The following is a 13765-nucleotide window of genomic DNA, read 5'->3' on the forward strand; positions in this document are numbered from 1 at the left end:
ATGTGCCACAAGGGGTGGGGTGGCGGGAGGCCATGCATAATGGATTGCAATTATGGTTAATGCGCACAAGTGCGGCAGGGTGTGGCCAAAATGTGCCGCACAAACTGGCCTGGCAGTCAGGTGTTTGGATTAAAAATGATTTTGTGTGCACGGTAGACTGTGGAGTTGTGGGATATATTCGATTTGTGTTGATGATGGAGCCATACAGACCATAGAAGTTCTTGCTCTTATTCCAACAAGGAACACCGAGGGGCGCTGCCGCATGACGTACGACACGTGTAATCGAAACAGTCACATACCTGCTGGAATGCCGTAGATGAATATGCGGAATTCTCTACACGGTACCTTAAAGTCTCATCTCCCTGAAGTTCCTTCCTCGTTTTTAATTAAATGCTGCGTGTGAGAGAGTGTGAGGTGCATTTGAAATGGAGCATGGCAGTGGCAGCAACATCGGCAACATGGCTGCATTTTCGTGTGCCAAATGGCAGAAACATAAATTATGGAAAGCACCAGCCAGTGCTGTTGGTGCTGCATGCCACTGCAACCAGAAACTGCAGCACAATCAGATGCAGACACAGCGACAATCCGATAATAGTTTGTGCTCTGTACCCGTGTACCCTGTGTGGCCATAAATTTAACTATTCCTTTCTGACTGAGCGATTGCACAACATTTGAGTGTTTCCTAAACGAATGTAGGCCGGATGTTGAATGCTGGCGTTGGCAAAACTGTTAACAAGTTTACAAGTAGCCACTTAGACATCAGGCAACAGCAGGCAGCGCACAGCTACAGCCACTAACAAGCCAAAGACATGCCCAAAGTGCGAGGCTGTCAACGCCTTGCCTTCCGAGTCGCCTTCGCGTCGTGTCGCTGGCTCTGACATTGATGGGGGCGACTCCTCCGCCTGCTGCGGATGCCCCTGATGTTTCTTGTGGTTCATGTTTTATTACATAAATGAAATGAAATTATGGCATTTGATGATGGAAAATTGCATTTCCCCCAATGCGAATTTAAACAAATTTGTTAATTTTAAGCACACTCTTGACTTCTGGGCCGCAAATATTCCAAATGACTGGCAGTCTGTGGCATGCTCTCTGCTCCAATTAAAGGCATTTTGAATGCCATAAACGTTTACATTTTAGTTGCATTTTAGTGCATTATTAAAATGCAAAAGTGCAAAAGCAGAAATACACAAAAATACACTCGCTCGCTCGTGTATCCGTCCATTGCATTCCAAAATGTTTCAAGTGTCTCAAGAGCACGAATCGATCGGAATTCGAATGCGAATGCATTCCGTCAGCATCCGTGTGGCGCTGCTGCCGCTCAAGTGGTTCAATGAAAGGTTAACAACACTCTACAAAGAAACGTTGAATGGCTTTTCATAATTGCTATCCAATGGGTTGGTTCGTATTGATGGTGGGTAGGGGTAAGAACGTTGGTCATAATGATGGCAATATGAGGCCATTCAACGGCCTGTCGATGCCACTCGGCAATCGGAAATGTGCGCACAAATGGCCCAGCGACCAGCAGAAAGCAGACCAGCAATTATATAATTGAATTTACCATTTGCAGGGACATTGGGCATCGGACATCAGAGCATATGCACATCAATCAATCGGGCTAATAAAGCAATTAACATGCTCAATGGGCGGGTCAGAAATCAATGAAAGGTCCACCTCCCTCTGGGGCCCAATGACCACTGGTCCTGTTCGGCTCGGTCCGGTCGTCCAAAAGCGGAAATTACAATTTTGTGCTGTGATTGCGGGTATTTTAATTTATGCCTCTTGCAAATTGGATTTTGACGCCGCTCCCCAACTCCCACTGCCCAAAAAAAATGCCCATTTGGCTTAGTCGGGGATTAGCCCCGAAAATGCTGAAAGCCACTGAATTTTCATTTAAATTGAAATGTTTTTCGCTCTGTAGGCGCTTATGCCAGTCAAACGCTATAATGTAGGCTACACATTTCTGGCATCAAAACAATCAACAATCAAAGGTTGCATCGGAATCAGGAGCCGCGGTTGACTGCATCTGCTGCTGCCCCTGCAGATGATAAACAGTCAAAGAGTTTTACCAAAGAAAACCTAACAGCATAGAAAGAGCAGCCGCAAAAGGGAAGGGGAAAGCTCACAGAAAGTTATAGAATGAAAACTCGACTCGACTGCTGTTCTGATGCTTGCTTGGGGGAGCAAACTTTTGAAATGATGATTGAGGTATGCCTTAATTGGATTGTTTGCCAGGATTGTTTTGCACCTTAATTGCATTGAGCAGAAGACGGGGATTTTCAATGCAGAATAGTCAGTCAGTCAGTTCTTCAAAAGTGAACAAAATAGAACAGATGTGTAATTAAGATTTGAATGACTTGCTTTCAAATTGAAATGCTAGAGAAAGCCTGAGGTTGATATTGAATGGCTGATGTTCAGGAAATTGGAAATTGAAAAGTTAGCAAGAGCTTAAGGAATTTTTCCAATATACGAATGCATAAAGATCACATTTCTTACATTTCCCTTGGAAACATGTGTACATACATATGTGTGTACATATTAACATACTATGCGCATATACATATATACATGAACTACTCTTATGACTAAGTATGACTATTTTTCGTCTGTTTTTTCCTTCTCTTATTGTTGCTATTGTCAACCGCAAGCTACAGGGCGCTCTCTCACTCAGTACACTACACACCGAAATGTGTCTCTTATGGTTGTTGTGGTCAGACAGACATGTTCGATCATGTTGAACCGCAAGCAAGAACCGCAGGTACAAAACCGCAAGCTCGAAACCGCAAGCTGCAGTGCTCTCTCTCACTCACTACACCACACACCGAAATGTGTCTCTTATGGTTGTTGTTGCGGTGATGCAGGCGTGTTCGATCATGTTCAAACGAACGCAAGACAGAAAGAACCCATAAAGAGCAGGTAGAAAAGCTGTTCAGATCGGTGGGAGAAATAAGAGCTCGGGGTAAGCTAGGTTTTTTTTGGCAGTTTTTTCACTTTGAGTTCTCTGCTGTATAGTTTTGATTATATGTATGCAAAAATGTATATATGTATACTATTTACATATGTATTTACATAAATACATACATAAGTAGCAGTTCTGACTTCGCATATCGCGCACACCCAATTCTACTACAATTTACATGGTACTTCATACTGTTTGAGTAAAAACCGCCTGTCCTGCGGCTGTAAAAGGGCCAAAGCCTGGCTATTTGGAATAGAAGAAGGCAGCAGCGACAGAGAGAGAGAGCTGAGAAGTGCAAAGTAGATGCAGTCACAAAAGTGGAGCATATTTACCCTGCCAACGGCAAACGGCAATGGCACAAACTGTCGATTGTGGAAATGTGTGTGAATGGGGGTGGCCAGCGCCAGCGGCGATGGTAAATCCATTTGAGAAGCAGGCTCCAGCGAGAGCACTTGACTTGCAATTGGCGCCTGCTTAAAAACATCTGCCAACAGTTGCGGACATGCTGTTCTCATCGCCTTTGTTGGCTCTTTTCTTTGTCTCCAGGATGAGGGCTGGAAGTTGAATCGCACCAACTACTACCAGGAAGGATGGCTGGCCACGGGCAATGTGCGCGGCATTGTGGGCGTAACATTTACCACCTCCCATTGCCGCAAAAACATGGACTATCCGCTGCGGACCAACTACAATCTGCGCGGCCATCGATCGGATGTAAGTGGAGCATCCGGTATCCGGAGCATCTATCAATTCTCAGCTAACCCTTTCTTTGGCAGGTCATTCTGGTCAAGTGGAATGAACCGTACCAGAAGTTGGCCTCCTGCGACAGCTCAGGCATCATCTTTGTGTGGATCAAGTACGAGGGCCGCTGGTCCATTGAGCTGATCAACGATCGGAACACCCCAGTCACACATTTCTCTTGGTCGCACGATGGACGAATGGCCCTCATTTGCTACCAGGATGGCTTCGTGCTGGTGGGCTCGGTGGCTGGACAGCGCTACTGGTCATCCATGCTGAACCTCGAGTCAACCATTACCTGCGGCATTTGGACGCCCGACGATCAGCAGGTGTATTTCGGCACAACCCAGGGCCAAGTGATTGTAATGGATGTGCATGGAGCGATGGTGTCACAGGTGCAGCTCTCCAACGATGTGCCCATCACCTCGATGGCCTGGTCCTGCGAGAAGTTCAAAATGGAAGAGGGCGAAGAAGCGGAGCCCGGCGTTACCAATGCGGGTAAGTGAGGGAGAATCTTCTCTATCTCCGGATGATTCCTAATAATTGTTTTCTCTTTGATTTTCGGTTAGCCAAACGTTCGTTTGTGCTGGCTGTTAGCTTTCAGAATGGATATATTTATCTGTTGAAGTCGTTTGACGACGTCTCACCCGCACATATCAACACTTGCCTCAACGGCACCCTCGGCATGGTCATGGAGTGGAGCAATTCCCGCGAGCTGCTCGCCGTGGCAGGTACCCTGCGCACCGGCATGGATGGTCATCATGGCCTGAAGCCATCGGAGGAGCTTACCACACCCACCAGCTACACGAATCTGGTCAAGTTCTATACGGAAACGGGAACGTGTCTGTATCAGGCGCATATACCCTGCAGCAGTGCCCCGGTGTCGGCCATTACGTGGGGTCACAACGACAAGCGTCTGTTTATTGCCACCGGAACGCAGGTGCACATTGCCTGGGTGTCGCGCCGGGTGGCATCGCTGCAGTTGCTCTGCCGGCTGGAGATACAGGCGAGTGTCGGCTCCGAGACGCTGCTGCCACTGCTGCCGCTGCCTTCTAGGATTAAGTCTCTCATTGGCAATCTGTTTGCTCAAACGATACGAGTGAGTGAGGGATTTATTGGCAATTGTTTCAGTGATTTATGATGCTGCTTTATTGCAGTGCTGTGTACCTGATCTGAAGTCGCTGCGTGACTTTGTGTCGCGACCACCGCTCTGCTCTACGCGGCTGCACTGCACCATGATTCGGCATGACGATGACTCAAATCTGAGCTCGGGCACCTGCTATACGCTCTACCTGGAGTATTTGGGGGGCTTGGTGCCGCTGCTCAAGGGTAAACGCACCTCAAAGATACGCCCGGAGTTTGTGATTTTCGATCCACAAGTGAATGGTAAGTGGAAGTGCGCCTCTCTGCCTCAGTATTAATTGTATTTTCTCTTCTGTTAGATGCTCCTTTGTACTTTCAATATTCCGCGGAGGCCAAGAGCTCCTCGAGCTCCGGTCAGTCCACCACAACGGGCAACAGCGGACGCACCGACTCCTCGGACAGTGACTATGAAGAGCGCTCCTCTCGCTTTGGTTCGCCTAGGACGCCGCGCAAGAAACGAGTGCGTCCCAAGCGACGAAACCAGGCGGGCGAGCGTGTGGGCGCAGCAGGAGGAACAGCCGGAGCTGGAGGCAATGATCCCGACAGCCTGGATGAGCTGGCCTACGTCGATACACTGCCAGAGGTAAGGGGCATCCAATGTGGTCGAGGCACATGCAATCACTGATCAATCTCTCTCTTAAGCAGGAAGTCAAGCTGGTGGAGGTGACCTCCAACATTTGGGGAACGAAATTCAAGATCCATGGCCTTGCCAAAACCGTCCCAGCCAATTTAGGCCAAGTTACATATAAGACGTCCCTACTGCATTTGCAGCCGCGTCAAATGACGCTGGTGATCACCGAGCTGCGCGACGATTTTCCACCTGGTCCCGACCCCAGCTTTAATCCCAACATCTTCTCCGAGGACGAAGACGAGCAGCAGCAGCATCAACAGCAGCAACTGCAGCACCACCACGACGCAGTGCCCCAGGTGAATGTAACCACGCCCCAGGATGTGGCCAACCTGAAGCCGCCGATGATGCCACAGCGACGATTGTTGGACGGAGCCTCCGCCCCACTGATTGCACCCATGTCGCCACGTCCCAATCGAATACTGGCGCGGCACAAGAACTCCCTGACCGTGAACGGTGGAGGATCAGGCGGGGAACGAGGCTCAAATGCAGGCATCAGTCCATTGGCGCGTGCCGAGAGCTACGATGATGATTCCTCCAATGACTCACAGGAAGCGGGTTCAGCCGCTGCCGCCGCAGCTGCATGCCAGTCCACCACTGTGCTGCTGCACCAGGCACCCTCCTCCAATGGCTGCAGTAGTTCGTCCGGCCCCAGCAGCAGCAACGGCAGCGGCAAGAACCTCACACGTCCAAAGACCATTAGCAGCTTCAAGAACAGCTACAGCCGCTCCAGCTCCAACTCGAGCTGCCAGTCGCGGCACGCCATCTCGCCGCTCTACTGCGATGGCGCTGTGCCCACGCTGCAATCACCCAAGAATGCGGTGGCTCCGTCGGACATTATTTTCGAGAGGCCCGCAGTGCCGGCCGCGGGTCAGACCACACTGATGTCCTACTCCAGCAATGCGGACTATGCCAACAATGTGGTCCAGGTGAAGAATGCTCTGATGTCGGAGCCCGTGCGCTCAGCAAACAGCCACGTAAACCCTGTGCCCCTTAATCTGAATCTGAATTTGGAGCGCATGGATGCGAGGCAGGTCAAGTGCATGGCGCCAGCTGCATCCACATCGAAGCGACGTGATATGCTGTACATCGACGAGGAAACCCAGTCCCCCACACCCACCACGAGCAGCAGCAGCATGAAGAGGACACCGACGGTGGTCTCCATAGCGCCCGCTCTGCCCGACTCCATCACGCGCAGCTGCAGCGTCGGATATTTGGACTCTGTGGCCATCACGCCCTCCGATGAGGCGTTGTCCGCCTTGCGCAAGGAGGCGCCCAATAAACGTCTGGTGCTGGTGGACAAGCGTAGGAATCGCCGAAAGCGACAGCAGCAGGAGGATGCGCGACGCCACAAACTCCAGCAAACGGGCAAATCCAAGAGCTTGGACTCGTGTGATCTGCTGTCGTTGCAAACGAAATTGTCAAGCAAGGAGCACGAGTTGGTGGTGAAGAAACTGCAGGAGATCTCCGACAGCAGTGCCTGCAGCAGTGCAGCCAACACGCTCTGCTTCAAGTGCCGCAACAACATGAACCCCAGCAGTGCCTGCAAACGGTGCCAGCCCACATCCAACTCTGTGCTCGACGAGATCACGGCTGTGGTCAGCGTGGAGCCCGACAAGGAGGCACCACCTGCCGCCGTCACACAGCCAAAGCCCGCGACCAAGAAACGCTTCGATGTCATTACCAGTTTTACGGACTCTCCGCTCTTCACGCGAAAGCATCGCTTTGGCTACGGGCGCAGTAAGGATGGTGCTGGCACTGAGAACTCCACCCCGGTGCTGGGACGCAAGCAGGATAACACTTTCAGTTTTGTCAAGCAGCTGTCCGAGGTGCGCTGGCGTCGCAAGGAGCCACCACCGCAGGGACAGGTGAATGGAAACAGCAATGCCAGCACCTTGGAGAGGCAGCAGCAGCAGCCCGAAGCAACTGGAGCCGCCGCCTGTGGTGCTGTCGAGGCCACGCCCGTGGAAGCCAAGGCGTCTGTGTCGCTACACACACAGGTAAGAGGTTTATTCCATTTTTAAGTTTCTTCCTTTTATAAAATAACATCCTCTCCCAGGCTCTTACAACATTGGAGAACATCATCAGCCGTTTGCGGGATCTGGATGAGGGTCGTCTGACGCCTCCGTCAACGCCGCAGCGTCTGCCACGAAGCTCACCTGCCTCGCCGGCAGCCAGCAAGAAGAACAAGCGCCAGCAGAGTAGCTCCCCAATACGCCACATTCTCAACTCGCCGCTGCTGAATCGACGGCAGCGCAAGAAGCCGAGCATCATCGAGAGCTCGGACGATGAGGGAAACCAGACTAATGGCTCTGGCACAGAGGAGAGCAACAATGGTGGCGGCAATGGCAAGCAGTATCGCGATCTGGAGACATTCCAAAAAGCACAGCTGCGTCAGAAGGTGAGATCAAGAGTCCCCCATCCCAATCAAAATCAACTCTAAGGGAAGTCCTTTCATCCACAGCTGAAGCGTGGCAAGATCGAGCCGAATGGCAGTGCCAGTTGTGCGAATCCGGCGCCAGTGCGTCGGGAATTTGTGATGCACAACAAGGCGCCCATGTGGAACGAGATGAGTCAAGTCTATCAGCTGGACTTCGGTGGTCGCGTTACTCAGGAGTCGGCCAAGAATTTCCAAATTGAATTTCGTGGCAAACAGGTAAGCAACTTGAAGTTTCTTCAAGTGAACGTTGACTAATTCCACCTCTAATCACACCATTTAGGTCATGCAATTTGGTCGTATTGATGGAAATGCTTATACCCTGGATTTCCAGTATCCCTTTTCCGCCCTACAAGCCTTTGCCGTGGCACTGGCTAATGTAACACAGCGACTAAAGTAATTTCCGTGGTCTACTAGTGAAATGTGTGTATGTGTACATCGTCGCAACGTATCGTATCCGTAAACGTAACCGTATCCGTATCCTTATTGTGCATTGCATTGCGCTCTACAGAATGTCGCCAGCTGATTGCAGCAGTTGCTTTTTTGGCCTATGCTATACATATATTTTTATACCAAATGGCAGACGACAGACGATGACCGGACGACCGACCGAACTATTAGCGAAAATTGCTTTCTGATTTTGTATATAATGTATTTATATGATTGTGTGTGGGGTATTTAGGTTTCTGAAATGATGCCGTGTATTTTAGTGACAGTAATGAACAACACGTACCACCACCACCACCACTTGATTGAAGGTTTTGCCAAATGCAAAAACATAAAACATAAAGCATATGTATACATAATGGGTGTGCAAACTCCACAGTCCGATCCATTTTTGTGCAATATTTGTATGACAAATTTTTTGGATTAAGCGTAGCCGGGAGCAGGTGTAAATGTTTAGCCATAAACAATGTAATATTTTTAAAATCTAACAAGAACAAGAGTCGTTTTTTAACACTAGTTTGTATGTACAAGAGCAGCCTTTTTTGCATAGAGCTTCGTTTCTTGCTTTACTCGATTTAAGTGCAATAACAATTCCTTTCGTTAACACTCTCCTCCTCTTAGACATAAGAAATATTTGAACTTGAAAACAAACCAAAAACGATTACTTAGCATATTTTTTATATGTGTAAACACAAATTGTGAAGTGGAATGTTGGAATGGAAGTGAAATGGAAATCTCTGTGCTTTTTCCTCTTACTCTTTTTGGTAGTTAGGCTTAAATTCAATGAAAAATTCGTTATTGTAATTGTTGTGAATATTGGAAATAAGCACTTGGGGGCAGTCAGTCGTAAACTGATTTAGGCGATCAACTACATACATTACATACAAAAACATCATTTAATAAATGTATTTTACGTGAATAAAGGCTTTCGTTTTATATAAATAACAACATACTTGTATATAATGTAACTATAAAATATCGTTAACACAACCAACCTAATATTGCACCATGAAATGTTTCCAAAATATCCTACAGATTCTATCACGTCTTTTTAAATTGCTTCTCCAATTCGATTTCGGTCTTCTCCCAATCTGGAATGGACTTCTCCTTGATATGCCATGAGTCGGTCTTGGGTCCCTTTTCCTCAGCTAGAAAATATATAGAAAAATAATATTATATAGTTCAATCTCCGATCAACAATCACTACTCACAGCTCTTGAATCGCCTCACGCCCTCCTGCATATCCGTGACCATGTCTGATGTCACGTTCATGACTTCGTTGTAAGTGCCCGCATAAAAACCGGGACGATTGTAGGCATTTGCATTCTCCAGCACAGCGTTCCGATCGTGCATCAACGAACCCATGGGAAATTTGGCAATCGAAAATGCTAAATTAACAGCCTGGCCAAGTGCTGTGCCCGTGGCCACGATGCGATTTGCCAGCCCGATGCGCAGCGCTTCTCGGGCATAGACACGTCTGCCCGTCTCTATGATATCCATAGCATTCGAGTAGCCAACTGCAGCGGCCAGACGGACGGTGCCACCGTCGCTGATGGGAACGCCCAGACGGCGATTGAAGAAACCCAGAACAGCTGTGTCTTCCATTACGCGCAGGTCACACAGTAGGGCCAGCTCCAGGCCACTGGCCACACAGAAACCACTAATGCCACATACAATGGGTTTGCGTGGATGCCGCCGTGTGGGACCCACAGAACCCTCATGACGCAACAGAAAGTTCAGGCTGCCCCGATCCGCCTCCGCTTCGAGTTCCTCCAGATCATAGCCGGCACAGAAGGAGCCCCCAATGCCGTACAACACACCTACGGGAGAGCTATCGTCCGCCTCAAACTGACTGATGGCCTCGCCCAATTTTTGTGCGGTGGCTGCATCGATGGAGTTTCGCTTCTGCTCCCGATTCAGACCGATCAATGTTATGTGCGAATCCTTCTCCACGAGCACCGTGGGAGCTTCCGCAGCGTCTTTGATTTCTTCAACATGCCTAGCAGCGGTTAAACAAAAGCTCCTTCTGCCTGAATTTGAATGGTTTACGCGTTGGAATAGTTTATAAACAAATTTATTCATTGCACCGCGAAAACAACTGTGCAGTGTTGGGCAACGTTGAAATCGGCATTTTCGGTGCTCCGACCTGCAGCACTGCTTGTCATTTCAGCGACGCTGCTGTCAAAAAGGGTGTGTGTGTGCGTGTGTGTGTGTGTTTGTGTGGAAACAAAAAAAGAGCAAAAAGAAATACATTTCGGAACGCTGCGCTGCCAATTAAACAGATATTTACAATTAAAAACATTTACAATTCGTGTGGAGAGTAATCTTTAAACTGCGGCGCGTGTGCCAGCGCATTGCATTTGTGGAGCACATAAAAACCTTCAGTGATATAAGCAAAGTACAAAACAGTCGCCGCTTCCTCTTGGACTACTCGACTACTTCTCGGTGAACTCCCGTGTGCAGACAAAGAAAGGATAGGTTAAAACGGTAACAACAATTCCATTTTGCGTGAATATGCAATTACTGCGGGGCAAGGACTGCGATTGCCCTGCCCTGCCCAGAGGGCCACGGTAACAATGGAAGACGGGGCATGGCATGGGCGTCCACAACAAAAGAACGCGCGAGTGTCGGCCAGGGGCGCCCAGCCCTGCGGTTGCATGTGGCGTAATGTCTCACTTGAACTTTAATTGAATTGGCATCCGTATTGTGGTTAAATCATGTCAGACCGGAGGCGCCGTCAGACAGTCGAGCCCGCCGCCCACTCTCTCTGCATTATTAGATCTTAATTGTGTCTATTTTTATCAGTGCGCGTCTGCCGGTGCGGTGGCTTCCGCGTCACCGCAACATTTGGGCGCACTCGTCTGTCGACACGCCTCCCCCACGCACTCCACCCATGCATCATTGGAGGCCTCCAGAGCCCGAGGGCCCTGGCTCTATGGCGCAGAGCAGAGCAAAACTCGAGCAACTGTTGCCATTTGCTGTGCTTTGCTCTGGTTGTGTGTTTGACTCGCTGTTCCCATTATTTTCTATGAGTGCCGCAGTCGAGTGTCGCATCATGATCTATTTTCGTAAATTTTATTTGCAAAAACAAGAGTCTCCTCCGAGCAGAAATGAGACTTTCGTTTTATTATGCCGCTGCCGCTGCCACTGTGCCTGTGTTTGTTGTTCTGGCACTGGGACACACCTTTCGAACACCGCCCAGCCTTTTGATCACACTGAGATATACGAGTGTATGCCAGGCTGGCCAGGTTGGCCTGTTAGTCGCGGGTGCAGCAATTCGGGCTCGGTCTGTGGACCCTAAAGGCAATTAAAGTATGTATTCAGAAATATGTTGCGGTCAGACAGTGCCACAACAGAGTTTATTGCCTCAAGTAGAACTTAATTAATTGAATTAAGCGCGCACGCATTCATTGGAAAGACATTCTCACATACGAGTGCACACTCCACTCACATCCATTCATCTATCTTTCGTTTTCTTACTCTTTTTTGCCGGTGGCACAGCACACATAGTCACGACTCACGATGTCAACCGGAAGGCCCATAAAATGTGTTGTCGTCGGTGACGGCACCGTCGGAAAGACCTGCATGCTAATCTCCTACACAACAGACAGTTTTCCCGGTGAATATGTGCCTACAGTGTGAGTATCCGATACTTCTTCCGGTTCTTGCTGATTGCAGATTATTTACTAACTAACGCTGATGGCCATTCTTCTACTTGCAAATAGCTTCGACAATTACTCCGCACCCATGCAAGTGGACACAATACAGGTCTCGCTGGGACTGTGGGATACAGCGGGGCAGGAGGACTACGACCGCCTGCGTCCACTCTCCTACCCACAGACAGATGTTTTCCTGATATGCTACAGCGTGGCGAGTCCCTCGTCATTCGAAAATGTCACCTCGAAGTGGTATCCGGAGATAAAACACCACTGCCCCGACGCACCCATCATTCTAGTTGGTAAGTTGCCAGCTCATGGCGCTCAAGAGCGTATTGTACACATGTTTATGTGGCGTATTGTATTGCAGGCACTAAAATCGATTTGCGGGAGGATCGCGAGACGTTGAGTGGATTGGCCGAACAGGGTCTGACGCCACTAAAGCGCGAGCAAGGTCAGAAATTGGCGAATAAAATACGCGCTGTGAAATATATGGAGTGCTCCGCCTTGACGCAGCGCGGCCTTAAGCAAGTAAGTCATCAGCGGGGCGGCGCACACACGAGCACATGATCTCACTTATCGTCTCTTTCCCCCCGCTATGCATTTTAGGTTTTCGAAGAAGCGGTGCGCGCCGTACTCAGACCAGAGCCATTAAAGCGACGCCAGCGAAAGTGTCTAGTTATGTAAATAAGGTAGCATGTTATTTGCGTTGTAACGGCCTCAAACAAAGAGAGAGCGAGAATTCTCGGAAGCAGCAGCACATACAACACACACATACAGACAGAAAGCACACCTTTTGAGCGCCCTCATCTACCTTAAGCATGAACACGAATCAAAAACAGATAACTCCATTCATTGAGCACTACAACAGAGCCACAAACACATTTTGTATAAGTTAAAAATTGTTCGAATTGTATTATTGTGTAAATTGCAACACAACACACCACATGACTCCCTCCCGCAAAACAGAAGCAGCAGAAACAAAAAAACAGAAAATAATGTATCTAAATCAGCTATAGAAATCTAGTCAATTGAATCGAATGTATTTGTACTAATTGTAACAGGCAGCGCACGAGAAAATTATAATGAAGCAAAGCACTGGTTTCGTTTCGTTTCGCATATCATGAGCATCAATGCATCTCATTTCCTAGTTTCCCCCATTAAATGTATTATAATTATCTAGCCAAGAGTTAAAGCATAAAAACCTCTCCCAAAAAAAGAAAACTAAAGCCAAGGCTAATCACCCCGTGAGCTCTTAGATAAAAGCATCCTTTATACGATATTTAAGCATATGCAAGAATTTTTTTACTCTAACTCGAATCGTAATCATAATCACACCTCCACTCATTTGACGCTCATTTGACACTCTGTCGCTTGAAAATTGTAACCAACTGTTGTTTTAAATTATTGTCTTTATAATTACTTATTTATTATCCTAACTATAAAGAAGAAGGCGATGTATAAACATCTTTTACGGCGTAAGGATAGCAAAATGGTTTATGTAAATGGAATGGCAAAACTGCATTTAAATGTGACGACGTGACTCGAATAAAACAGAGGAACAAAAGAATCAAAACAATCGAAATAGATCGAATAAACAAAAGCACACAATTCTCATAACAAAAAACTGAAACAAAGAACACACAAAGATGCGTAATGATGAGATGAAATCCCAGGAAAATTTGTGTACGAAATATATATAGATATATATAAATACTATATTTAAAATCTAACGAATCGAATGTCTTATGTAAATGAAT

At 48.1% G+C, this 13765-nt stretch overlaps 3 protein-coding genes across 7 annotated transcripts in view; 2 read left to right on the plus strand and 1 right to left on the minus strand.

Moving 5' to 3' along the window:
- Window positions 1–9294, plus strand: part of LOC117582818 (tubby-related protein 4) — a 29387-nt gene extending 20093 nt beyond the window's left edge. For 2 of the 5 annotated variants that reach the window (XM_034270859.1, XM_034270858.1), the window contains exons 3-11: window positions 3506–3670; window positions 3733–4192; window positions 4264–4793; window positions 4852–5080; window positions 5137–5420; window positions 5480–7465; window positions 7525–7866; window positions 7915–8121; window positions 8186–9294. In XM_034270859.1, coding sequence (XP_034126750.1) covers window positions 3506–3670; window positions 3733–4192; window positions 4264–4793; window positions 4852–5080; window positions 5137–5420; window positions 5480–7465; window positions 7525–7866; window positions 7915–8121; window positions 8186–8302 — 4320 coding nt within the window. In that variant the 3' untranslated portion in view covers window positions 8303–9294. The remainder of the gene's footprint in view (window positions 1–3505; window positions 3671–3732; window positions 4193–4263; window positions 4794–4851; window positions 5081–5136; window positions 5421–5479; window positions 7466–7524; window positions 7867–7914; window positions 8122–8185) is intronic. The other 3 variants (XM_034270860.1, XM_034270861.1, XM_034270862.1) reach the window with 3 other exon arrangements.
- LOC117582826 (probable enoyl-CoA hydratase) lies at window positions 9254–10531 on the minus strand. The gene is made up of 2 exons (XM_034270877.1): window positions 9561–10531; window positions 9254–9497 (listed from the first exon to the last, which is right to left on the minus strand). The coding sequence occupies exons 1-2, from the start codon at window positions 10429–10431 to the stop codon at window positions 9391–9393; spliced, it is 978 nt and encodes a 325-aa protein (XP_034126768.1). The 5' UTR covers window positions 10432–10531; the 3' UTR covers window positions 9254–9390.
- Window positions 10532–10573: 42 nt separating this feature from the next.
- Window positions 10574–13631, plus strand: LOC117582828 (ras-related C3 botulinum toxin substrate 1). Its single transcript, XM_034270880.1, has 5 exons — window positions 10574–10836; window positions 11851–11987; window positions 12075–12307; window positions 12376–12536; window positions 12615–13631. Exons 2-5 carry the CDS (start codon window positions 11872–11874, stop codon window positions 12690–12692), a joined length of 588 nt encoding a protein of 195 aa, XP_034126771.1. The 5' UTR covers window positions 10574–10836; window positions 11851–11871; the 3' UTR covers window positions 12693–13631.
- Window positions 13632–13765: the final 134 nt, after the last annotated feature.

Source organism: Drosophila guanche, unplaced genomic scaffold, assembly GCF_900245975.1.
Source record: "Drosophila guanche unplaced genomic scaffold, DGUA_6, whole genome shotgun sequence".
Taxonomy (NCBI): Eukaryota; Metazoa; Arthropoda; class Insecta; order Diptera; family Drosophilidae; genus Drosophila; species Drosophila guanche.